Genomic DNA, 25239 nt, shown 5'->3' on the forward strand with positions numbered 1-25239 from the left:
TTAAAAATTCAAGACATGTCATCATGGAGAAAAAATATGCCCAAATAGAAAACTTCTGTGGTAGATTAGGCACTGTACATCTTGAGAATATTTTATAACACTTGATAATAAAAATCACCCTTCCAATGTCAGACTTTCCTCTTTCTCATCCCCTCTTCTATCATATTTCCTGCTGGGCCACAAAAGTGATAATCCTTGCCTAGGAATCCTTTGATTTCACACTTGGCAACTCCTAGAATTTAGCTTTAGTTGCCTACCTCAACATTTAGACATTGCAATTATTATGGCATTATAGAGCTTGGCTGCAATATCACCCTCCACCAGTAGGTGTCTTCACTTAACAACTAAACGTCCTGAAGCCTAATTTGAGACTCCTGGTAGATCAAATGAATTAACTTTTTTTCATCAGTTTCAGTAAGTTGAGTGCTCTGAGTGAAATGAAGCAACTTCGTCCTGAAGCCTAATTTGAGACTCCTGGTAGATCAAATGAATGAACTTTTTTTCATCAGTTTCAATAAGTTGAGTGCTCTGAGTGAAATGAAGCAACTTGCTCTGAAAGAACTGGTGCTGAAAAAGCAACTCCATGCATTCTCTGAACCACTTCATGGCAGAGAACTACAGTCTAAGCTACTGCCATGGAAAAACAGCAAGGAGATTGTAGTCTTGGACCTGGCCCCAGAGCAAGTCTTGGAGGAAGTGCTAGCCCTGAGCCCTGTGCCAGTCTGGGGTGTGCTCCAGCCAACCCAGAGTCCCAGCCCAGAGCTCTCTGCCCTCATCATTTGCTGGCTCTCTGTCTTGCTTATAGCAAATCTCATGATTCCTTGGTTCTGTCATTCTGTCACTGCTCATAGTTTTGCCAAATCCCATTGGCACACTGGTTAGAAGAGTTAGTGCAGAAATGCCCAGCGCATTCATCAGAGTCCTGAAAATTGTATGTGGTGCAACTGTGCCACCATCAGGTGTTAAAACTGGGTGGCAAAAGTTGAGCTTTTTGGACAGAGTAACCTGACTTAACTGGATCTTCACTTAACTGAAGCCCTCTTTCTACTTATAGGCAAGAAGGAGTCATCTTTAATTTATAAGATTATAAATTTATAAGGATGCCTGGAGCCTTGTATAGAGGAGGAAGGGTTTCTAGAAGTCTTCATTTATCCTGTGTTCATTCACCCCACAAATGTCTGTTGTACACCTGTGCTGGATGCTGAATGAACAAGACAGGTACAGTTATTCATTCAATATTTATTTAATGTATAATTAATTTATAATTTATTTAAACACCTACTAGGTGCTTAATAAATATTAAATGAGTAACTTTATCTGTACCTGATAGTGCTCTAGGTCCCCAGGTGGGAACCATTCTCACAGTCTGGTAGAAAAGACACCTGTATAAACAAAATGAAATGTGAAGGAAGGCATTTGAATTATCCCTAAGATAGGAAGTCATTAAAGCTGGGGCGGGGAGTGGGGTTTGGGGTTGGGGCTTCTTTGTTAGTTTGTTTGTTTTTTGAGACGAAGTCTTACTCTGTTGCCCAAGCTGGAGTGCAGTGGCGCGATCTCGGCTCACTGCAACCTCCACCTCCCGGGTTTAAGCAATTCTCCTGCCTCAGCCTCCCGAGTAGCTGGGACTACAGGCACACACCACCATGCCTGGCTAATTTTTGCATTTTTAGTACAGATGGGATTTCACTATGTTGGCCAGGCTGGTCTCGAACTCCTGACCTCATGATCCACCCACCTCAGCCTCCCAAAGTGCTGGGATTACAGGTGTGAGCCACTGTGCCTGGCAAAGCTGAGTTTTAAACTGTTCCTTCCTCCATTCAGACACTTATTGAACCCTAGTAAGAAGCCATCCATGTTCTAGGCCAGGGGTTGACAGACTTTCTCTAGAGGGTCAGATAGTGAATGTGTTAGCCTTTATAGGCCGCATACAGTCTCTGTCACTACTACTACCAATAATAACAATAATTCTTTCTTATTTTCTCATTCCTCTTCTCCTTCTTCTTTACAGCTCTTAAAAAATATAAAAACATTCAACCAGGCCTGGTGGCTTACACCTGTAATCCCAGCAGTTTGGGAGGCCGAGGCAGGCAGATCACCTGAGGTCAGAAGTTCGAGACCAGCCTGGCCAACATGGCGAAACCCTGTCTCCACTAAAAATACAAAAATTAGCCAGGCATGGTGCATGCCTGTAATCCCAGCTACTCAGGAGGCTGAGGCAGGAGAATTGCTTGAACCCAGGAGGTGGAGGTTGCAGTGAACCGAGATTGCACCTTTGTACTCCAGCCTGGGCAACAAGAGCAAAACTCCATCTCAAAAAAAAAATATATATATATATATTATTATATATATATTTATATATATTTATATTTATATATATAATATATATATTAAAAATATATATTTAAAATATGTATTTTATATATAATATATTAAAATATATATTATAAAATGTATTTTATATATAATATATTAAAATATATATTATAAAATGTATTTTATATATTTAATATACGTATTTAAATATATAAATGTATTAATATGTATTTAAATATATATATATGCATTCTTAGCTCCCCTTGCACCAAAACACATCACGGACCTACGAACCTTTAGGCAGTATGAATATAGCAGTGAACAAGAGACTATCCCTGCCCTGTGGCACTTCTATTCTAGAGTAGAAAAGTAAACAAGGAGACAAGTAAATATACAGAACCTATGACAGTTTTTGAAAGCGCTATGGAAGAAATAAAACTGAATGAGGCAGTGCAAGGCAGGCAGGGAAGGTCTTATTGATAAGATGCCGCTTCAGCAGGAAACTGAAGGAAAGGTGAGCAAAGGCTATGCACATTATCTGGAGAAGACTGTCCCTAGCAGAGGGAACAGCAAATGCAAAATTCCCTGCAGTAGAAACAGGCTTTGCATGAGAAGGACTGGCAAGGATGCTACTGGTCAGAGCCTAGCAACCAAAGATACAAGTGAATTAGATTTGACTGCAAGTAGCATAAAATCCAAAATAATTGCGACTTAAACAATTGAACTTTTTTCTTCTTAGTTCAAATCCCAGAGATAGTCCAGGAGTGATAGAGTGTTCAATGGTAGCAGGGACCCACGCCCCCATCTTGCTGCTCTGCCATGCAACACCAGCATTCCCAGGGTTGCTTATGACCCAAGATGGCTGCTGCAGCACCAGCCATCACATTGATGTTTCAGCCAGCAGTAATGAGGAAAGGGTGACGCAGAGCCAGTTACCTTCTGTAAGGACTCTTACCAAGCACTTGCACACAATTCCACACTTATATCCCATTGTCTGGGGCTTAGTTACATGACCACTCCCAACTATAAAGGAGTCTTATTCCAAGTGGCCCTGTGCCCTGCCAAAACTCAGGAATTCTATTACTATAGAAGAAATAGAGAATGGGGGATAAGTAACTATCTGTGCCACATTGGGGAGAGTGAAGGAGATGAGGTCTAATAAAGTATCAAAAGGCCAGGTGCAGTGGCTCACAACTGTATCCCAGCACTTTGGGAGGCTGAGGCAGGTGGATTGGTTGAGCCCAGGAGTTCAAGAACAGTCTGGGCAACATGGCGAAACCCCAAATCTATTTGAAAAAAAAAAATTGATCAGAGGCCGATTAGACAGGGCCCTATAGGCCACAGAGGGTTTTCACAAGTGAGGTAAGGACCATCACAGGGACTTGACCTTGGAGAAACATGTTCTGACACATCTTTTAAAAGGATCACTCTAGCTGCTATATTGAAAATAGATGGCAGCCAGGCGCAATGGCTCAAGCCTGTAATCCCAGCACTCTGGGAGGCCGAGGCAGGCGGATCACTTGAGGTCAAGAGTTCAAGACCAGCCTGGCCAACATGGGTGAGACCCCATCTCAACTAAAAATAATGAAAATTAGCTGTGTGTGGTGGTGCATGCCTGTAGTCCCAGTTACTCAGGAGGCTAAGGCGAGAGAATTGCCTGAGCCCTGGGGGCAGAGGTTGCAGTGAGCTGAGATCGTGCCACTGCACTCCAGCCTGGGCGATAGGGCAAGACTCTGTCCCAAAAAAAAAAAAAAATGGCCGGGCACAGTGGCTCACACCTATAATCCCAGCACTTTGGGAGGCCACAGCGGGCAGATCTCCAGGTCAGGAGATCAAGACCATCCTTGCCAACATGGTGAAACCCCGTCCCTACTAAAATACAAAAAAATTAGCCAGGCGTGGTGGCATGTGCCTGTAGTCCCAGCTACTCAGGAGGCTGAGGCAGGAGAATCGCTTGCACCCGGGAGGCAGAGGTTGCAGTGAGCCGAGATTGCACCACTGCACTCTAGCTTGGCAACAGAGCAAGACTTCGTCTCACAAAAAAAAAAAAGAAACAAATAAATTTCAGGGTCAAGGCTGGTACCAGGGACCAGTTAGGAGGCTAAGAATAGGTGGTTACCGTTGAAATAAGAAGGAGAGGTTGAGACATCCCAGGCAGAGAAAATAGCCTCTGCAAAGGCACCTTTGTGCTTTGCAGGTGCACCAGGGATGAAGTGGCCAAAAGACAAGACCAGAAGGCAAGCCGAGCCCATGGTAGGTGCTAAGCAGGGAGTGGCATGATCAGAGTAGCATTTTTGAGCAAGCATTCTGGCTGCTGTATGGAGGGCAGACTGGAGGGGCAGGACAGAGACCAGTTACAGCGTCTGCCTCCCCTCCCCTCCCCTGGCCCCAGGGAAGCCCCTCTCAGACCTTGGTGCAGAGGGTGTGGCTCCATGAGGACATGGTGAAGCCAGGTGATGGAACACTGCACAGAAAATCTCCCGTGTGAAACCTGTGGCTCTGTGAGGAAATCCTCACAGCCACTCCCTGACCCCACATCAGCCAACAACTGCCTGCCTGGAAGACGTGGGCATGTCTCTTTGAGCATTAACCTGGGCAGCAGGTGCAGGCACCAACCTGGCTGTGAAGTGGGTGCTTTTTCTCTTTCCAGTTCTTTCTCTCAAGCTGAGGCACAGGGAAGCACACTTACCTGGTCCAGCTCACCTGAGGGCCCAGACAGAAGAGAAACTGCACTCCTGGGGTTTTGAGCCCTCAGGCAGGCTGTATCCTGGGGTAGATGCTGGATTGGATTCATAGAGAAGAGTGAGTCTAGTGACCAAGACAGGTAGTCAAGGGCCTTCAAAAGCCAGCATCCTACATTCATTCATTCACTGGACAGCACCTTCAAGGAGCTAGTAAGTGCCAGGTGGTTCAGAGGCAGTCAAGGCCACTGCCTTCAAGAGCTCATTGTTAATGGGGCCAGCAGGAAGGGGGTGTGAAGCAGCCCACTCTCAGGCCACTGCTCACGTGGCTGGGCTGGCTTGGGGGAACTGTCGTCTTGAGTCTAGAAAAAGTCGGCCCTGCCACCTGACCCTGGGGGAAGTGGAGGATGAGGAGAGGGCTGGAAATGGCAGACAAGCCTTGAGACACACAGAGATGTCGGACTGAGCCTGACCAGGCCCTCAGGGAAGGAGAGCCCGCAGGCCTCAGACCACCCTTCCTCCGTCATCTTTTCTTTTTTTCACTGCCGTGCCCCAACACACAGGAGATCCTGGAGCCAAGTGGACAGAGTCCAGCTTTGTCCATAGCCAGCTGTGTGATCCAGAGAAAGTCACTTAACATCTCAGCCTCTGTGTTCCTGCCCACAAAATGGGGGTGGCAGTACCCAGCTTGCAGGGCAGCTGTGTTGGGATGGTTTCTGTGCTGTCTGTAGGCTGTGATAGGCCCTCACTGAGGCTGCTTCCTGCCCGATCTTCTGAACCATCAGGCTGCATCTTCTGTTTCTTTCCCGCTCTCTCTTCCTCTGTTCTCATGCTTTCTCCATGCAGAGTGCAAGTGGTAGGGTTGTCCCCAGCCCAAAGGCCCTCCCATTTCCCTGTTACCCTCAGGCAGGGAGGGGGAGTGGCCAGAGCATGGGCACAGAGCCAAGAAGCAGTACCCTTCACCCAGCTACAATGCCCTATTCTGCTTTTTCACATCAAAAATCCAGACCGCATGGTTCTAACAAGGGGCGTCTGTGCTGCTTCTGGTTGCAGAGGCTGGAGTGCAGTGGTGTGCTGGTGGATACTTAACTACCAGCTCTCCAGTGGAGAAGCCCTGCTTTGTAGCATTTGCCAATTTCTGTGGTGTAAATACTCCCACCATGGCCAATTTTGAGCTACCAACAAGACACCACCCAACAGAGTGGGGAGGGATGCACAAAGTCAGCTCTGTGTGCTGGCTGTCCCACACTGCTCCACAATTTGGTGGTTTTTGTTTGGTTTGGTTTGGTTTTTTGGTTTTTTTGGCGGGGGAGGGGGGCACAGAGTTTTGTTCTGTCACGCAGGCTGGAGTGCAGTGGTGTGATCTCAGGTCACTGCAACCTCTGCCTCCCGGGTTCAAGCGATTCTCATGCCTCAGCCTCCTGAGTAGCTGGAACTACAGGCTCGTGCCAGCATGCTCAGCTCATTTTTGTATTTTTAGTAGAGACGGTATTTCGCTTTGTTAGCCAGGCTGGTCTTGAACTCCTGACCTCGGATGATCCACCCTCCTCGGCTTCCCAAAGTGCTGGGATTACAGACATGAGCCACCACGCCTGGCAGACTGGGTGTATTTCAACACAAAAATGTGGGGTTTCCTGGATATTTTAATGATTTATGGGAACAATAGGAAAGACTATTTTGAATCAGGACTTTTAGAATACCAGGACCCTCCTGTGACCACAAACGTCTGGCTGCCCTTCCCCCACATTTAGCCTGCTGCTCTAAAAGTCACCCAGCTGCCTGCTTCTCTCTGGGGTGTCTGAACTCAGGTGTCCTTGCTGTTTAAATCACCTGTATTCTGCATTATCTTTTCATTTATTTGTCAGATATGTCTTAGTGCTTAACCAGGAAGCCGTCCACCCTAAATCCCATGGCACAGCCTCCCTGGAGCACCTGTCTACTTCATTCCCTCCTGCTGCCGCTGCCCTGGTTCAGGCCACCTTCACCTCTTCCTTGACAACTTCATGTCTACCAGCTAGTCTCCTGCTTTCTTTCTTGCCAACCTCTGATCCATTCTCCACATGGCAGCCAGAATTATCTTTTGAAAGATGTAACTCTTGTCATTCCTTTCTCAAAGCCCTTAATTGACTTTCTACTTCAAGGTTAAAAGCAAACCAACTTCTTTACTTAGCCCCAAAGGCCCTGCCTGATCTGACCCATACTTACCTCGGGGACCTCACTCAGAACCACTCTTTGCATGCACTTCGTCACCTAGCCTCCTTCCAGTCCCGAAGACCCCAAGTCCTTTCCCATCTCAGAGTGTGCCTACGCTGCTCTTCCCCCATTCTCCTCATGACCCCTCCTCCTCTCTCGGGTCCCTGAGTTATGTCACCTCCTTAGGGAGGTCTTGCCAGCCACCCCGTTTAATATAGCATTGTCTTTGCCCTTCATTCTCTGTCCCAGCATCCTGGTTGTTTCCAGCAGTTGATCATAAACTAACGCTTATATAATTCTCTATCTTATTAATTATATATACTTATGTACATGTCTGTCTCTCTGACTAGATTGAGTTACTTGAGGCTGGGAGTCATAGCTGTTTTATTCACCGCTGTACTCTTTAGAGTATCTGGAACATCACTGGCGATTTCATAGATTAATAGGCAAGTGATTTTGGATGGGTGATGAGATGGTTGATGGATGATAGTGTTTAATTGGATATATCATGAGTGGATAGATGGTTGAATGGATGGCAGATAGATGAATGTTTGGATGGATGGATAATGGAGGATGGATGGATGGATGGACAGACAGACGGACGTATGGATGGACAAGTGGATGCATGGACAGATGGATGGAGGGATGGCTAAGTATGAATGAATGAGCTTTCCCACTAGGCTGTCAACATCTTCAGGGCAGGTACCATATCTTAATCAACTCTGAACCCCCAGTGCCTGCAAATAGCACTTGGTCAATTTTGGTGGTTGAGTAAGCACATGAATAGAAGAATGAATGGATGAAGTCACCCTTGAGACGAGTCCTATGACTGCTTCTTTTTTATTTGGAATGTCCTCTTGACCCGCCGTACTGCTCTGGCTCCTTCTCTTTTCATGCATGAGTGGTGGCCAGATGTCATGTCTGTTTCCTATCCACAGGGGGTGACCAAACCTCAGCGGACCCCATGGTCCTGGAGCAGTATGTGGTGGTGGCCAACTACCAGAAGCAGGAGAGTTCGGAGATCAGCCTCAGTGTGGGGCAGGTGGTGGACATCATCGAGAAGAATGAGTCAGGTGGGGACCTAGACCATCTCCCTCTCCCACTACCCTGTCACCAAGCCCCTAGGACATGAAACATGTGGAAACTCAGAAACTGAAAGGCCAGTCCAGACTGGCCAGTTCCCATAGATCTGGCTGAGGGTCTCCTAGAAAGAGGCCCCTGTTTGATCACTGTGCTTGAATATCCCACCTGGTCACCACTCACCATTATCCTTTTGGTTCAGATGGTACCGATTTGTTCTGAAGTTGACATTTTAGAAATATTCCTTCTGGTTCTAAAGCACTTGCAGACACAGAGTCCAGCATTCACTGGAAATGTGCTCTGTTGGTTTGCCTTTGCTTACCCGTGGGAGTCTTCAAGAAGGCTCCATTGCTCTGGGCTCTAATGGGACAGACACATTCCCTGTCTCCGTAGCCTACCTGCCCATCACAGGGACCACTGGTCATGGACACTGGCTGGGTCTGGGACAGAATGTGGTATGATTGAGACACAACCTGGATTTCCATCAGAATTCCACATTTCTCGATGGTTCAGGTGGCTTCATTCTCTGACTGTTAGTTTTCTTATCTACAAAATAAAAACTTCTGCTCTAAAGAGTGATTGTAAAGATTAAGGAGATAATATACAAAGAGTGCTTTAACTTGTGCTTAGCACACAGTAGATGCTCAAAAAAATGTGGGTATCCTTCCCCTTTACCTTCCTTAGCTACAAAGCAGGCATTGCACCCTGTTGAAGGCAAAGAGCAGGAAATAAGCACATCCTCCCTGGGAAAATGCAGTGGAAACCACTGGGTTTGTTGTGGCTAACATGTGACATTAGCTAATCCTATCATTAGTGGGTCAGTCTCTGTGACAGCCCAATGGCTAGTTGAGGTCCAAAGAAGAGGAGAAAGACGATGTTTCTAACATCATCTGGATGTCGGTGGCATTAGTCATGAGACCAGCGCCAGCCAGCCAAACTTCCTTCGTTACTCAACATGGGAGTTGCCATCCCTGCTTCACAGCTGATGCAACCATGACTTCAAACGACTCAGTCACTCACCCCACATCTCACAACAGGCTGCAGAGCCAGAATTCGAAACCACCTCCAGCAGCCCCTAAGGCCATGTGACTTTCCAATTCCTGAGAATGAGTGTGTGCAGATTGTGTGATGTGGCTAGGACGCAACCATGGGGACGTAAAGACAAGAGCACCCACTGCCCTGGGCCCTCAGCTTGCAGGAAGTCAGGAAGCTTGGGTGACTGAGAAGAAGAGTGGGGGCCAGGAAGAGTGTTGGTATGTCCAGAGGGCAGCAAGAAGAAGGGAGAGGGCGAGTGGGTACATCTTCAAGTAGCCAACACACTGATGACATTTATTTTTAATTATATTGTACTTATCCAAGTAGTAACGTGGATACACTATTCTTAGAAGATTAATGATAAAACTGAAATCTATTTTTTCTACCAGCTTCAACCCTAACCCCCTTTCTGAACCCCAGATAGCCCTTCTATCCATTAGGTATGAATCTTTCTTGAAAATGTTATATACACATGTGTGTATGTTTGCGTGTGTGTACATGTGAATATATACACTCACACATACACAGGTACTCATTCATACGTATATACTTATACATACAAACACATCATATTTTGTATGTATATATATGTATTTTTGTGGGTTTTTTAAAAACCCAATGGTGTCATTGTATACATTTTGATCTGCAACTTTTTTTAGTTACTATCTAGCTCCTCTGATACTTTTTCACATCTGCATAGTATTCAGTGCCCGAGTGAGCCATGTTCATATATTCGTATTCGTACTCCAGTGTGAACATGAATGTGTGCACGTCAGTGTTTCTTTAGGTTAGATTCCAAGAAGTGAAACAGCTGGACCCTAAGACACATATTTTATTTTATTTTATTTATTTTTTTTATTATACTTTAGGTTTTAGGGTACATGTGCACAATGTGCAGGTTTGTTACATATGTATCCATGTGCCATGTTGATTTCCTGCACCCATTAACTCATCATTTAGCATTAGGTATATCTCCTAATGCTGTCCCTCCCCCCTCCCCCAACCCCACAACAGTCCCCGGAGTGTGATGTTCCCCTTCCTGTGTCCATGAGTTCTCATTGTTCAATTCCCACCTATGAGTGAGAACATGCGGTGTTTGGTTTTTTGTCCTTGCGATAGTTTACTGAGAATGATGTTTTCCAGTTTCATCCATGTTCCTACAAAGGACATGAACTCATCATTTTTTATGGCTGCATAGATAGTATTCCATGGTGTATATGTGCCACATTTTCTTAATCCAGTCTATCGTTGTTGGACATTTGGGTTGGTTCCAACTCTTTGCTATTGTGAATAGTGCCGCAATAAACGTACGTGTGCATGTGTCTTTATAGCAGCCATCCCATTACTGGGTATATACCCAAAGGACTATAAATCATGCTGCTATTTTATTTTATTTATTTAGTTTTTTTGGAGACGGAGACTTGCTCTGTTGCCCCGGCTGGCGTGCAGTGGCACAATCTCGGCTCACTGCAGCCTCCACCTCCCGGGTTCAAGTGCTTCTCCTGTCTCAGCCTCCCAAGTAGCTGGGACTACAGGCACATGCCACCAAGCCTGGCCAAGTTTTGTATTTTTTGTAGAGACAGGGTTTCACCATATTGGTCAGGCTGGTCTCAAACTCCTGACCTCAGGTGATCCACCCACCTTGGCCTCCCAAACTGCTGGGATTACAGGCGTGAGCCACTGTACCTAGCCAGGACACACATATTTTAAATTTTAAGATACCACCAACTTGTCTGTTTCCAAAACAGTGGCTGTTTTGATTTATCCTCTCTCCAGCAGTGTGTGAGGCATTAGTGAAAATGGTTAAGAGCTCAGAGACTGCCTGGGTTTGAATCCTGGCTCTGCTGCTTTCTATCTTTGTGACTTTGAGAGAGTCACTGAGCCTCGGCTTCCCCATCTGTAAAATGGCAGCAATAATAATACACACCTCATAAGGCTGTGGTGAGGATCTAGCAAGCTAGGAGTGGACGTGCAGCACTTGGGATAGTATCTGACACATCGTTGTCATTGCTATCGTTGTGTTATGACAGTTTCCTTATCTTCATACAAATATTTACAAATACAAATCTTTAGAAAATCGTAGAACCACCACGCATGAGCCACCATGCCCAGCCAGCAGCACGTATTTATTATCTAATAGTCTGTGGGTCGGAAGTTCAGCATGGTCTCACTGGCCTAAAATCAAGGGATCAACAGGGCCCCATTGTTTTCTTTAGGTTCCGAATAGGGTCTGTTTCCTTGCCTTTTCCAGATCCTGGAAGCCGCCTTGGCTCATGGCCCCTGCTTCCTTCTTCAGTGCCAGCAATGTTGTGCCTCTCTGTGTCTTTCCTCAACAGCCACATCTCCCCGTGACTTCTTGCCTCCTTCTTGCATATTAAGGACCCCTGGGATTACAGTAGGCCCACCCAGAGAATCTGGGATAAACTCCCTATTTTAAGGTCAGCAGATTAGCAACCTTAATTCCCTAGTGCCACGTAACTTAATATATTTACAGGTTTGAGGGATTCGGACACAGACATCTTTGTGGGGAGAGGGTCATTAATCTCCCTACCACAGGCCCCATGCAGGCCCTTCTCATTAGGGAACGTCTGAGCCGGGGTGAGTGGCCTTTGAAGCAGATGCTAAATCTGCATCTAAGGGCCTTTACAATCAAACAGCCCTGTGCACACATCACAGCTCTACCACAAGCCACGTGAACTTGGACAAGTCGGTTTGCCTCTTTGGGCCTCAGTTTCCTCATGTGTGCAGTTGGGATGATAATGTGAAGATTGTATTTAATGCAAGTGAAATGATGGGTGCATCACACATCTTAGTGAAGGTGAACATTCTTTATTTTTTTTTTATTTTTATTTTTTTGAGATGGGGGTCTCACTCTGTCACCCGGGCTGGAGTGCGGTGGCACAATCATAGCCCACTGCAGCCTTGACCTCCTGGGCTGAGGTGATCCTCCCAACTCAGCCTCCCGAGTAGCTGGGACTACAAGCATTCACCACCATGCCTGGCTAATTTTTAAATTTTTCTTACAGACAGGGTTTTGTCATGTTGCCTAAACTGGTCTTGAACTCCTGGGCTCAAGCAATCCACCCAAACTGCTGGGACTACAGGCATGAGCCACCGTGCCCGGCCTCTTTATTGTTGTCATTTAGGATGACTTTACTCTTCCCTGTCCCAGGCTCAGGAGCAAGTTTCTGGACCTGCTTTTAGCAGTTAGCAGGTAACACTGGTAGTTGTGTTCTACTGGTAAAATGGTAACTTTAGCCTCACCCCGTGCATTCACTGGTGTAGTGGCTGAATAGATTATTATGTTCTGACCCCCTGGCCTCATGCTTGACGCAACTAACATCATTCTGCACTCTTGCTTCCCCAGGTTGGTGGTTCGTCAGCACTGCCGAGGAGCAAGGCTGGGTCCCTGCAACGTGCCTCGAAGGCCAGGATGGGGTGCAGGATGAGTTTTCTCTACAGCCTGAAGAAGGTAGGGAGGAGCTCGAGCCTCTGCTCGCTGGGGAGGACCTGTGCAGTCATCGCCTATAATGGGTTGCCTTTTCACCCAATCTCTTCTTTTGACCTCTGCCTCTGCGTCTCAGCAGCTCACTGGCTCAGGCTCTATGGCCTGTGAACCGGAAACCAGGGCATGGTATTAGGGCTGAGGGGCAAGCCTGCCCTCTCTTAGGGGCCTTTGGTAGCAACCTAGGTGAGCCTGGCCAGAGCTCGAGCCCTAACCCTTTCATGGGACCCCAGGAGGGCCCCAGCCTGATCCCCAAAAACAGTTCACTATTCCTCCCTAGAATTATTCTGGCAGCCAAGGTGCTGGAGCTGCTTCAGCTCATTTGCAAGACATTCGACCCCATCTGTTTAAAAACCTCTGCTTTCTCTGTGGGTTTAAGTGGTCCTGACCAGGGGTCCCCCTCCACTCACCCACAGACACACTTCCGTTGTTTCCCAGAGAACCTTCCCTACCCATGTCCTGAATGGTGATTCCTGCCATGCCAGAAATTCTAAGTCCCAACCAACTCCCTTCTCCCCTAGAAACGTTCCTAAAACTAGGGCAGTTAGTGAGTTCATTTCACTCATCAACAGGGGCTTAGGAATCGGACACACCTGAATTTTAATCTCAGCTGTACCACTTCCTGGTTGAGTGATCTTGGGCTAGTAATTTAACCCCTCTAAGCCTCAGCCTCTCATCTAAAAATGGAAACAGCCGGGCGCGGTGGTTCAAGCCAGCCACCACCAGCACTTTGGGAGGCCGAGGCGGGCGGATCACGAGGTCAGGAGATCGAGACCACGGTGAAACCCCGTCTCTACTAAAAATACAAAAAAATTAGCTGGGCGTGGTGGCGGGCGCCTGTAGTCCCAGCTACTCGGAGAGGCTGAGGCAGGAGAATGGCGTGAACCCGGGAGGCGGAGCTTGCAGTGAGCCGAGATTGCGCCACTGCACTCCAGCCTGGGCGACAGAGCGAGACTCCGTCTCAAAAAAATAAATAAATAAATAAAAATAAAAATGGAAACAATGATATCTATATCATGGGATTTTTGAAAAAATTAAATGAGATCCACATGCAAAGAACCTAGAACAGTAAATGACCAGTAACAGTTATTATTGTATCAGCAATACCTGACCTAGAGTTGAGTTTTTTTGGCTTTTAGTTGACTGTTATGAGAAAGCACGGAGCTACATAAAGCATATCTTTATCAGAAAAGAGGATGAGGAGAAGGGGGAAATTTCTGTGCTCAAAAGTTAGCAAAGCATTGACATATGTTTTGCATTCAGTTGTATTACAGCTAACACCCCACAGTAAAACATCTGTTGGTTTGCTGTGTTTGTGAGGCCCGCCAAGCACTAGGGGGGTAACACAGGGTTACTGCCAGAATCAACTCAGATTAAGGGGTTGTGATGTAGTGCATGGAAACTAGAGCCCCTGAGATGGTGAATGATGACCACTGTGAGAGCGCCTCTGTCAGGCACTCGTTACTGTCCCCATTTTACAGATGAGGAAACAGGGTCTGAGAGGTCGGGAGACTTGCCCAGGGTCGCACAGCTAGAAGATGGGAGCAAGACCACATTTTCCTGAGTTTGTACATTTATTTTCTTCCCTCAATCACAGGTAGTACTTTTTTTTTTTTTTTTTTTTTGAGACAGAGTCTCGCTCTGTCTCCCAGGCTGGAGTGTGGTGGTGTGATCTCGGCTCACCGCAACCTCCGTCCCCTGGGTTCGAGTGATCCTCCTGCCTCAGCCTCTTGAGTAGCTGAGATTACAGGCGCCCACCACCACACCCAGCTAGTTTTCGTATTTTTAGTAGAAACAGGGTTTCACCATGTTGGCCAGGCTGATCTCCAACTCCTGACCTCAAGTGATCTGCCCACCTTGGCCTCTCAAAGTGCTGGGATTATAGGCATGAGCGACTGCGCCTGGCCCTTTTTTTTTTTTTTTTTTTGAGATGGGGTCTCACTCTGTCACTTGAGCTGGAGTGCAGTGGCATGATCAATGGCTCACTGCAGCCTTGAATTCCTGGGCTTAAGTGATCCTCCCACCTCAGCCTAACACCTCTTTATAATCATGCTAGGAATGGAATTATGTCTACTAGAAGCCTCTTCACCCAAGTTCACGGTTAATACTCAGGAACTTGGTCTTCCTAAGATGCCTGGGGCTTGGATTAGACTCAGAGGTAATGCTCTCCTGGATGGGGACATGTGCTGGGTGCCACCTTTGCCTCTACACATTGTGGTGCTTTCTTCTCACCTCTGCCCTCTGCCCTTCCTCCCACATGCTGCCCATCCAGTCTCATGGAGGTATTGGTCTCTGCCCCGGCCCGTGGGCCGCCGCCGGACTCTGGGGGACTTGTATGCCATCAGCTGGCGTCAAGGTGCCTGCCTCAGAGTTTTCTCCCCCGTTTGGTGTTTGGAGCCAGGTCCCTGCACCTGCATGAGCCTCCCTGCTCTGGGACCGCCCGTGCCTGTTGCATGTGAGAAACAGTGATCTCGTCTGTCTTGTGTGACATGGATGTTGTTGGCATGTGGGTTTGGGAGGAGTGAGCCTCGCTTGGGTATTTCTTGGCCTTGGGGATTTAAAGTTTTCTCTGGTTAAAAATGATGCCTGTGGGTTTCTATGAGGCTGAACCAGTGACCTGTTCCTTCATTCAGGCTCATTTGAGTTGCAAGGGAAAGAAATCCATGTAAACCAGGTTAAGCAAAAGGGGAAGTGTATTGACTTCTATCACTGAAAGGCCAGGGTAGGGCCAGCTTCAAGCAGAGCTGGATCTGGGGGTTTGAAACTGTCATCAGGACCTGGGACTCTCTCACCACCTCTCTGCTTGTTGGCACCATTCTCTCGTGATGACAGCAGTTCCAAGCACCTTTAAGGGACATCACCAAAGAAAGAGCTTCTCCTTCAACACAAGTCCTAGGATTATTTCCAACTGACCCAGTAGGGTCACTTGCCATCCATAAAACCAGTCACGGTGGCCGGGAGTTGCAACACTTTGGCCAGGCCAGGGTCCCACACCTACTCCTTCCCTCCAGGAGGTGGTGAGCTTGGCCTCACCTAAGCTATGGGGACAAAGGCTGGTAGCACCACCAGAGGAAGGGCAAATGCACGCTAGGGAGGAAGCTCCCACAGGCCTGCAGTCTACAGGGTCTTCCACACTCTGCTGTGTGTGCAGTCACTGAGCAATCCTTGAATCCCAGAGAGGGACTCGGGTGATAGAAAATCCATCCATGGCCGGGCACAGTGGCTCACACCTGTAGTCCCAGCACTTTGGGAGGCCGAGGTGGGTGGATCACGAGGTCAGGAGATCGAGACCATCCTGGCTCACGTGGTGAAACCCCATCTCTACTAAAAATACAAAAAATTAGCCAGGCGTGGTGGCAGGGGCCTGTAGTCCCAGCTACTCGGGAGGCTGAGGCAGGAGAATGGCGTGAACCCGGGAGGCGGAGCTTGCAGTGAGTGGAGATCGCACCACTGCACTCCAGCCTGGGCAACAGAGCAAGACTCCGTCTCAAAAAAAGAAAAAGAAAAAAAAGAAAATCCATCCATGCAACTCAGCTGAATGGTGCAGGGCCCCAGGAGTCCAGGCTCATAGGACTGACTGCACTCATTGTGGGACCCAGGTGGCACCCTTTCCCACCTGGACCAAACAGAACTTCTGTGCACCTGGGATTGGATTCGTCCCTCCACCCCTCCCAGCCCAGCAGCCCAGCCTGCAGCTTCCGTGAAGGAGGGAACGGCGGACTGTGCTGAGCACAGGATATGTGCAGCTTGAGTCAGCTCGGCCCCCACCGAGCAGGTCAGCAGGCTAGATCAATAAATAAATAAACGCCTTGTGTGTTTTCCGCCTCCCTCTGCACCAGCTGAGCAGGCCGCGGACGGCATGTGATATTTTCTCAAAGAGATAGCGACTGCAGCAGCATATTAACCATGACACCAGGCCACAGCTGGCTCAGGCACTCACCAGGGGCGGAAATGTAACCAAAACAGGAGAGCCCTCTCCTCGCTTTGCCGGGCTCCCTTGAGACACACATCCATTTTTCTCCATTTCAGCTGCCAAAGCAGATAACACTGGGGGTGGGAGCTGTTCTGGCTCTGTGGGACACCCTGCCAGAACGCAACGATGAGCAACCCGCCCCGCCGAGCCCAGGCCCTCCAGGGCTACTGTGGGAGGGACGCAGCTGGGAACAGCTCTCAGGGAGGAGGGTGAGGCCATAAGGATGGTCCCACAGTTTCAGGGGTCGGGGGACCGCAGAGAGTGGGGTAGAAGACATCCCAGTCACACGAATGAAAGTTGAAGCTTCGAGCATGGTTGGATTCAAAGACTTGAACGTAATTAATAAAAAATGAAGATCAGCTACCAGCAAGGTAATGAAAATCGTGAGCCGTGTCCACAGTAGTGATTTCAACCTGAAACTCTCCACTGCCAGAGTTCAGCTTCTCCCTGAACTCTCCACCTGCAAGAGCTAGTAAGGAGCCACAGACAGCTTAACCCCCTCCGTGTGAGCAAGGTGGCTCCCACCGGGCCCTCAGGTCTTGCTCGTTTACTGCATATTGACTGATTTGCTAAACATTCCAAGCACCATGCCCAGTGCTGAAGACATAGGAATGAACAAGACAGACAAAGCCCTGCCTTCCTGGAGCCCATATTCCAGCAGAGGAAACAGACACACACTTACAAAACAGAATAAATAAGCCAAATATGTGTTGTGTTACAAGGTAATTCCTGGTATGGGTGGGGGACAATAAACCGGGATAAGGGGGATGAGAATGCCATGGATGGAAATACTGTATAAGGTGGTCAGGGAAGGTGAACTCGAAGCACAGATTGAAGCAGGTGAGGCTGAGTGTGTGGCGCTGAGGAGTTTCAGAGGGATCGAGATCTACCCTTTGTCCTGTGTTCTGTTGCTGTTTGCACAGGGCTGTCCAGAGCTAGATCAGGGCCAGGGGGCTGCCCAGAAATCTCTGAAGGAAATCTTCCCTCCGACAGGCAAGGGGATCACGGCATCCAAAGCCTCTTGATGTCGTCTTCTGACCCCAGCTTTCTTTTGTCCCCACAGAGGAGAAGTACACAGTCATCTACCCGTACACAGCTCGGGACCAGGATGAAATGAACCTGGAGAGAGGGGCTGTGGTGGAGGTCATCCAGAAAAACCTGGAAGGCTGGTGGAAGATCAGGTACCAGCTGCTGCCTCCCACTGTTGCTGGGTGGGTTTGGGGTCACATGGGCTCTGGCTTCACAGAGGTCAGTAAGTGATTGCATCTGGGTGAAGTTTCGGCCTGAACCATAAAAGGATACTTCTCCTCTGTGTTGTTTGGCCTCCCTCCCTACCCATATCCTTCCCTAAAAGTCCATAATAAGCAAAACTTTCTCCAAACACACTGAACCACAGATAGCAGCAACCCTGTTAAGCAAGGCTGGTTTCCATCTCCAGATGTTCCTCATAATGAGGAGTTGGAGGCCAAAGCTGCCCCATGTGAGTGACAGCCCCCTCCCGCCCCATTCTGAGAACAAGATGGTGCATAAACACTCCTGGACTGTAATTCATCCTAGGCTGATAATCTGCCCTCATCTCTCAAAGTCCAATGGTAAAAGCGGGGCATCTGCATTCCAAACACCTTTCACAGCCCTTTCACCTGTGTGATGAAATCAGAACCTCACAGGCAGCAGGGTGGCCAGCTCATCCTGCCTTGCCTGGGACTTGCCCAGTTTTAGTAATGAAAGTCCTGGGAACCCCTCCTTGATCACCCCCAATAGGCAGGGTGTGATCCCAGGAAATTAGGGCAAGAGAGGAAGCGGAGGTCCCTGCGATCTAGTGTCTGTGCCGTGATGTGTGGCGGGACATTCGGGCCATTTCCAGGAGGCTGAGCATGTAGCACTGCATTCATTCATTCATTCATTCAACAAACACACACCAAGAATCTCTGTTAGGCCCAGCCCTGTTCTGGGAGCTGAGGAGTCGACAGTGAGCAAGACACAGTAGCTCACACCACCTGGTGCAGAAGACAAACTCATAAACAGTGATAGAGCAGGTGGTTGGCCGTGTTGGAGGGATGCATGGGGACTTTGGTACACAGAAGAGGGCCTCCTCAGCCTGGGGGTCAGGAAGGCTTCCTGAGGGAGATCTCAGAACTTAAATTTGAAGACAGATAATGATAGTAATAGTATATTAGTCTATTTTCATGCTGCTGATAAAGATATACGCCAGACTGGGAAGAAAAAGAGGTTGAACTGGATTTACAGTTCCACATGGCCTGGGAGGCCTCAGAATCATGGCGGGAGGTGAAAAGCACTTCTTACGTAGCATCGGCAAGAGAAAATGAGGAAGAAGCAAAAGTGAAAACCCCTGATAAACCCATCAGATCTTGCGAGTCTTATTCACTATCACGAGAACAGCATAGGAAAGACTGGCCCCCATGATTCAGTTACCTCCCCCTGAGTCCCTCCCACAACACGTGGGAATTCTGGGAGATAAAATTCAAGTCGAGATTTCGATGGGGACACAGCCAAACCATATCAAATAGCAAACGTGGGCCTGGCACAGTGGCTCATGCCTGTAATCCCAGTACTTTAGGAGGTAAGGCAGGAGGATCAGTTGAGGCCAGAAATTCAAGACCAGCCCAGGCAACATAGCATGATCCCGTCTCTACATAAAAATCTTTTAAATTAGCCAGGCATGGTGATGCATGCCTGTAGTCCCAGCTACCCAGGAGGCTGAGGCAGGAGGATCACTCGAGCCCAAGAGTTTGAGGCTGCGATGAGCTGTGATGGTGCCACTCCAGCCTAGGCAACACAACAAGACCCTGTCTCTAAAATTTAAAGACATTAATTTTTTTTTAACTTTTTTAAAAAGGATGACAAACATATATTAAATAGTATGTTATCTTGCTGCATAATAAATTGTCCCAAAACTTAGTGGCTCTGGAATTCAACAGTGGCTTAATTAGACTCAAGGTCTCTCCCGAGGTTATAGTTAGAATGTCAGTAAGGGCTGCAGTCATCTCAAGATTTGATTGACGCTAGAAAGTGAAGTCAGGATTTCAGCCCATTCCCTTCTCACCCCAGAGCCCAGTCAGCACTGCACATCGCCTCTCATCTTATGGCTCTGTGTCCTCAAACAATGAACTGTGTCAAACTGAAGGTGTGGGTTATATACAGCCTGGCACTTTCTAATTAGGATATTCCCTCTCAGAGCGTATTTTAAGATTGATAGACACTAAACTGCAGATTTCTACCTCCTTTTAAATTTGCTTCCAGTCAAGAAAGACCTTTTTTTTTGCTTTAAAACCCAGTGCTATTTAGTTCTTAAATTAATTCTTGACAAGAGATTCAGCCCTGCCATTAGGTCTGTTCAACTTTCCCCAAAGGTCTGGCCACCTGTTCTGTGGGTGCTGGTAAATGTTTAACAACCAGCTCTCCAAGGAAAATACTCTGAGTTACAGTGTTTGCCAGTTGCCTTGGTGCAAATACTGCCACCGTGGTCGATTTCAAGCTATCAATGTGATGTCACTAAATGTAGAGATTGGGAGACATGTGCCCAACTGGCTGTCACAGCTGGTGTGACTGACTGCAGCACACCCCTGGTCTAGATTGGCCCCTCTGGTCATTGCTATTAAACTGAATTCTGGCCAGGTGTGTTGGCTCATGCCTATAATCCCAACACTTTGGGAGGCCGAGACAGGAAGATCACTTGAGTCTAGGAGCTCAAGACCAGCCTGAGCAACATAGCAACACCCCATCTCTACAAGAAATAATAAATAGCTGGGCATGGTGGTGTGTACCTGTAATTCCAGCTACATAGGAGACCGAGATGGGAGGATCGCTTGAGCCCAGGAGTTCAAGGCAGCAGTGAGCTATGATCGAACCACTGCACTCTGGCCTGGGTGACAGGGAGACCCTATCTCAAAAACTGAATCTGTCCTGCAGAGGATTAAGAGATGATGACACTCACTGAATTCCCTTTTGGGAGGACACTGAGCTGATCTGTCAGGGTCTCAATCACTCTGCAGTTTAGTGATGGCCAGCTGACACTTGGCAAGCCCTGGACCCAGCCCTCAACCTGCTAATCCCATATGAAAGCATGTTTAATCTCCGTGTTAATCAGCATGAACAGAGCTCCATCTGTCTATGCCAGGCTTTGGCCCCAGAGCTGGGACTGCTGGGAAGAGGCAGCAAAGCACAGAGATTCAGAGCCCAGGCTGGTGCCCTGCTAGCTGGGTGGGACGTGGTGGGTGCTGTGAGAGGGGCAAGTAGAGGCCGGGTTGGAAAGGCCTTGAAAATGCCAAGCTGAGGGCTGAGGCATCATCAAGAGGAAATGCACAGTGTGCCAACCTCTTGCCCTGGGCAGTCACAACCCGTCGTTCCTGCTCCCTGGGACCTGTCATGTGATTCCCAGTAGGAGCAAGGCTTCTTCCCTTGGGCCTGGCGGAGCAGTTTGACAGCATCCTTCCTCCTCCTCACAGGTACCAGGGCAAAGAAGGCTGGGCCCCCGCCTCCTACCTAAAGAAGAACAGTGGGGAGCCCTTGCCCCCGAAGCCAGGCCCCGGCTCACCCTCCCACCCGGGTGCCCTTGACTTGGATGGTGTTTCCCGGCAGCAGAATGCAGTGGGCAGGGAGAAGGAGCTGCTCAGCAGCCAGAGGGACGGGCGGTTTGAAGGCCGCCCGGTGCCCGACGGTGACGCCAAGCAGAGTGAGTGACACCCGCCCAAGCTCCTGACACTCAGGGCCCCCTGTGTGCCAGCTCTGTGCTCAAGGCTTCTCACATTGTCCCTCATCCTCACAGCAGCCCAGCTGCTCCCTCATCCTCCAGATAAGAAAACAGAGGCCCAGAAACCCTGGGTAACTTGTTCCAGATTATTCAGCCTGTGAATTGCAGAATCTGAGTCAAGAGGCATTGCTGGCCGGGCACAGTGGCTCACACCTGTAATCCCAGCACTTTGGGAGGCCAAGGTGGGTGGATCACCTGAGGTCAGGAGTTCAAGACCAGCCTGGCCAGCACGGTGAAACCCCGTCTCTACTAAAAATAGAAAAATTAGCCAGGCGTGGTGGCAGGTGCCTATAATCCCAGCTACTTGGGAGGCTGAGATAGGAGAATCACTTGAACCCAGGAGGCAGAGGTTGCAGTGAGCCGAGATCGCGCCATTGCACTCCAGCCTGGGCGACAAGAGTGAAACTCCATTTAAAAAAAAAAGTGGGGGAGGTGTTGCTTTCCTATCCCAGGCTGCATTCTTTCTGCTATCTCACAGTGGTCACACTGGCTACTGTGCACAGCTCAGAAGCTACACACTTTCTACTTTGTCTTACATCCCACTGCCAGAACTGAGTCACATGGCAATACCTGGTTGCAAGGGTGACTGGAAAATGAAGTTTTCATATAGACAGCTAAGTGTCTTGGCCAATACTCTGTTGCTGTTTATTCTAACAGAAGACAGGTAAATGGGAATTTAAGGGATTAGCAGTCTCCTCCACACCCCGATGCCAGACTACCCTTCTGTATGGACCCGTGCTGAACCTGGTCAACATTCTGCCTTTAGCCGGTAGCCTTGGACCACTGCAAAGTCCTCATCCTCCTGGCCCTGAAGACCCAGAGCTAGGGCAGCTGCTTCCAGAGTATAAACCCCTGAGTCATCAGCCCAAGTGTGTTTGGTTCGGTGTGTTTGTGTATTGTTGCGTTTGGGTTGTTCTAGAGCACAAAACCAGGTGCAGTTAACGTTCACTGCATGCCTGCCACATGCCAGGAGTGTCACAGATGTTTCCTTTCATCCTCACCCTGCCCTGGGTGACACACATTATGCCAGTTCTACAGATGAGGGCCTTGTGGCTCAGAGAATCCAGTCATCTGTCCAATGCCAGCAGCTGTGAGCCTCAGAGCTGGATTGGGACCCATCTCTGTGTTATTCTGAAGACTTTGCTTTTTGCCCTTTCTGGAGAATTTCCATGACTTGAGGATCCAGCTCCATCCCCTTTCATTCCTGTGTAGAAAAGATCCAAGAAAAGCTATGTCGAGAGAGTCCTGAGCCAACTATGAGCCACGCGTGAGCAGCTCCTTCCTGCCCAGGCTATTCTCGCAGGAAGGGTTGCAGCGGCATGCGCACGCCTGTGTTCAGTCTTCTGCAGGAGAAAATAGACCCGACCTGGCGCCCAGCTCAGGAATCTCATCTGTAGCACACGGTGTAATAAGCTCTCATTTCTCCACAGGATCACCAAAGATGAGGCAGAGACCCCCTCCTCGCCGGGACATGACCATTGTGAGTGGACCCTTGCTACTGGGGAGTGGCCACTGACTTGAGGGCTGTGAGGGGTGTCTATAGCCCCTCACACACCCCCGCCCTTCCAGAAATGCTCTCTTTCCTGTCCACATGACAGCCTTGTGAAGCAGGCTGTATAAATGCTAGTCCCACTCCCAGGTGGAAAGACTGAGGTGCAGGCAGGTGAAACAGTTTGCTCACGGGGCCAGGGTGCTCCTGTGACAGTTGGGCCTCGGGACCTGCTTTCTGCTCCCTGGGCCCTTCTCTTGGCCTTAGATCAGTCTTCTGCGATTGAGGCCCAAGCTGAGATGAGACACAAATATCATCTGTGGTCCCATTCCGATAGTCTGCGCTCATACTCCATTACGTAAAATTCTCTAGGTACCTTTTTAGCCAGTACTTTGAACAATGGGTTGTTGGGTTTTGGGGGCTTTTTTTTATTTACTTGCGTTAGTTTTTGAGACGGGGTCTTGCTGTGTTGGGGTTGTATTTTTTTAATGTCTGCCATTTATCGAGCACCTGTTGCGTGCCATGCAGTGTGCTGAGTGCCTCACAACATTAACTAACTTAATACTTGAAGCAGCCCCACCAGGTAGACACTGTTATGCCCATTCCGCAGGAGAGAAAACTGAGGCTCCAGAAGGGGGTGATTTGCCCAAAGTCACTCCCACCATCAGTGTTTCCAACCCAGATAGATCTACCAACAAACGCAAGCTCCCTCCACAACCCGCACTGCCTCTTATTTCAGAGAATATTGTCTTGCTCCAAATTCTCATGATTGTACCCAAATGTCCCATGTTTCTTCCCATCGCCCTAAAGCTGATGGGCCAGTGAGGTCTCACCGAGGAGTGACAATCTGCGTGGTCCTATTTGTGTTGTCCCTTAGAATCCAACTAGGTCCCCAGCACCCCCTTGAGGGTGATTGCGTGCCCCGGGCCCTTAGTCTTCCTCTGACACAGGGTGGCAGGAGTGCGCTTAGCATTGGGGATAACCCTGTGTGTGATCGTACCAGCCTCGAGGCCTCAACCTGCCAAAGCCGCCCATCCCGCCCCAAGTGGAGGAAGAGTATTACACCATTGCCGAATTCCAGACAACCATCCCAGATGGCATCAGCTTCCAGGCGGGCCTGAAGGTCGAGGTGAGTCACCCTGGTGTTCCTTTGCCTACTTGTGATTCCTGATTCCAGGCATCACCTCCTACTTCTCCCCTGTCACCTCCCACTTCATTGCGTGGGCGGAGGTGGGGCCGAGATTAACAGCTTTACAGTTCACATACCATGCAGTTTACCAATTTGAAGTGTAAAATTCAGCGGCTTATGATATTCACAGGGTTGCACAACCCTCACCACTATCTAATTCCAGAACAAAAAGAAACTCCTTACCCATCAACGGTCACCCTCCATTTCCCCTCAACCTGCCAGCCCTAGGCAGCCACGAATCCACTTTCTGTCTCCATAGATGTGCCTGTTTTAGACATTTCATATACATGAAATCCCACAATATGTGGTCTTGTGTGACTGGCTGTATGCCTTTCTTTACCACCTCCCACCTCCGTTCTTGCTTCTCCTCTCTCCTTTTCTTCCCACTCCCTCTGTTTCTCTACTTTGTTCCCCGGATTCTCTTCCTGCATTTCTCTTTCCTTTCCTCATGGGGTTAGAGCTTCAAGATATTTCTTTCTCATGTTTCCAAGAAAACCTGTAAGTAAGGGGATGGCAGCTAGGGCCAGGGTTTGGAAACCTTTGGCAAAGATGGTTCTTGAGACACTTTCCAAAGCAGGTGAGCCAATCACAGGTATCACCAAATTCACTCTGTCATGCGTAAGAGTTGGTCAGACCCTCCCCACCTCACCTTGGGAGGCCGAGGTTTAATTTATTCATCTCTGCAACAAATAAAATACTCCTGGATCTCCTACTATGGTTGTGTGTGGCAGCTGCTTTTCTAGGCCCTGAAGAGTTGTCGTCACCCTCCTTTTTCCTTTAAAGAACACAGCTCTGGTCCCTGGCACAGAGCACTGTCTGATGGCCCAGGGCAGTGGGCACCACTGATCAGTTCACTCCTGCTTACCTCTCTAGGGCCCCTCCCTTCCTTCCTGGCTATTTTCCAGGAAGGACTATAGCCTGCCTGCCTGCCCGCCTTCATTCCTTCCTTCCCTCCTTCCTTCCCTTCTTCCTTCCCTCCTTTCCTTCCCTCCCTTCTTCCTTCCTCCTCC

At 48.6% G+C, this 25239-nt stretch overlaps 1 protein-coding gene across 2 annotated transcripts in view; it reads left to right on the forward strand.

The window, feature by feature from the left end:
• SH3PXD2B (SH3 and PX domains 2B) overlaps positions 1-25239 on the forward strand; it is a 120861-nt gene that overhangs the window by 83899 nt on the left and 11723 nt on the right. The window contains exons 7-13 of one of the 2 annotated variants that reach the window (XM_030825079.1): positions 8126-8260; positions 12670-12774; positions 15080-15163; positions 17844-17961; positions 21247-21473; positions 22982-23031; positions 24044-24169. In XM_030825079.1, coding sequence (XP_030680939.1) covers positions 8126-8260; positions 12670-12774; positions 15080-15163; positions 17844-17961; positions 21247-21473; positions 22982-23031; positions 24044-24169 — 845 coding nt within the window. The remainder of the gene's footprint in view (positions 1-8125; positions 8261-12669; positions 12775-15079; positions 15164-17843; positions 17962-21246; positions 21474-22981; positions 23032-24043; positions 24170-25239) is intronic. The other variant, XM_030825083.1, reaches the window with a different exon arrangement.

The sequence above is a fragment of the Nomascus leucogenys genome, chromosome 2, assembly GCF_006542625.1.
Source record: "Nomascus leucogenys isolate Asia chromosome 2, Asia_NLE_v1, whole genome shotgun sequence".
Taxonomy (NCBI): domain Eukaryota; kingdom Metazoa; phylum Chordata; class Mammalia; order Primates; family Hylobatidae; genus Nomascus; species Nomascus leucogenys.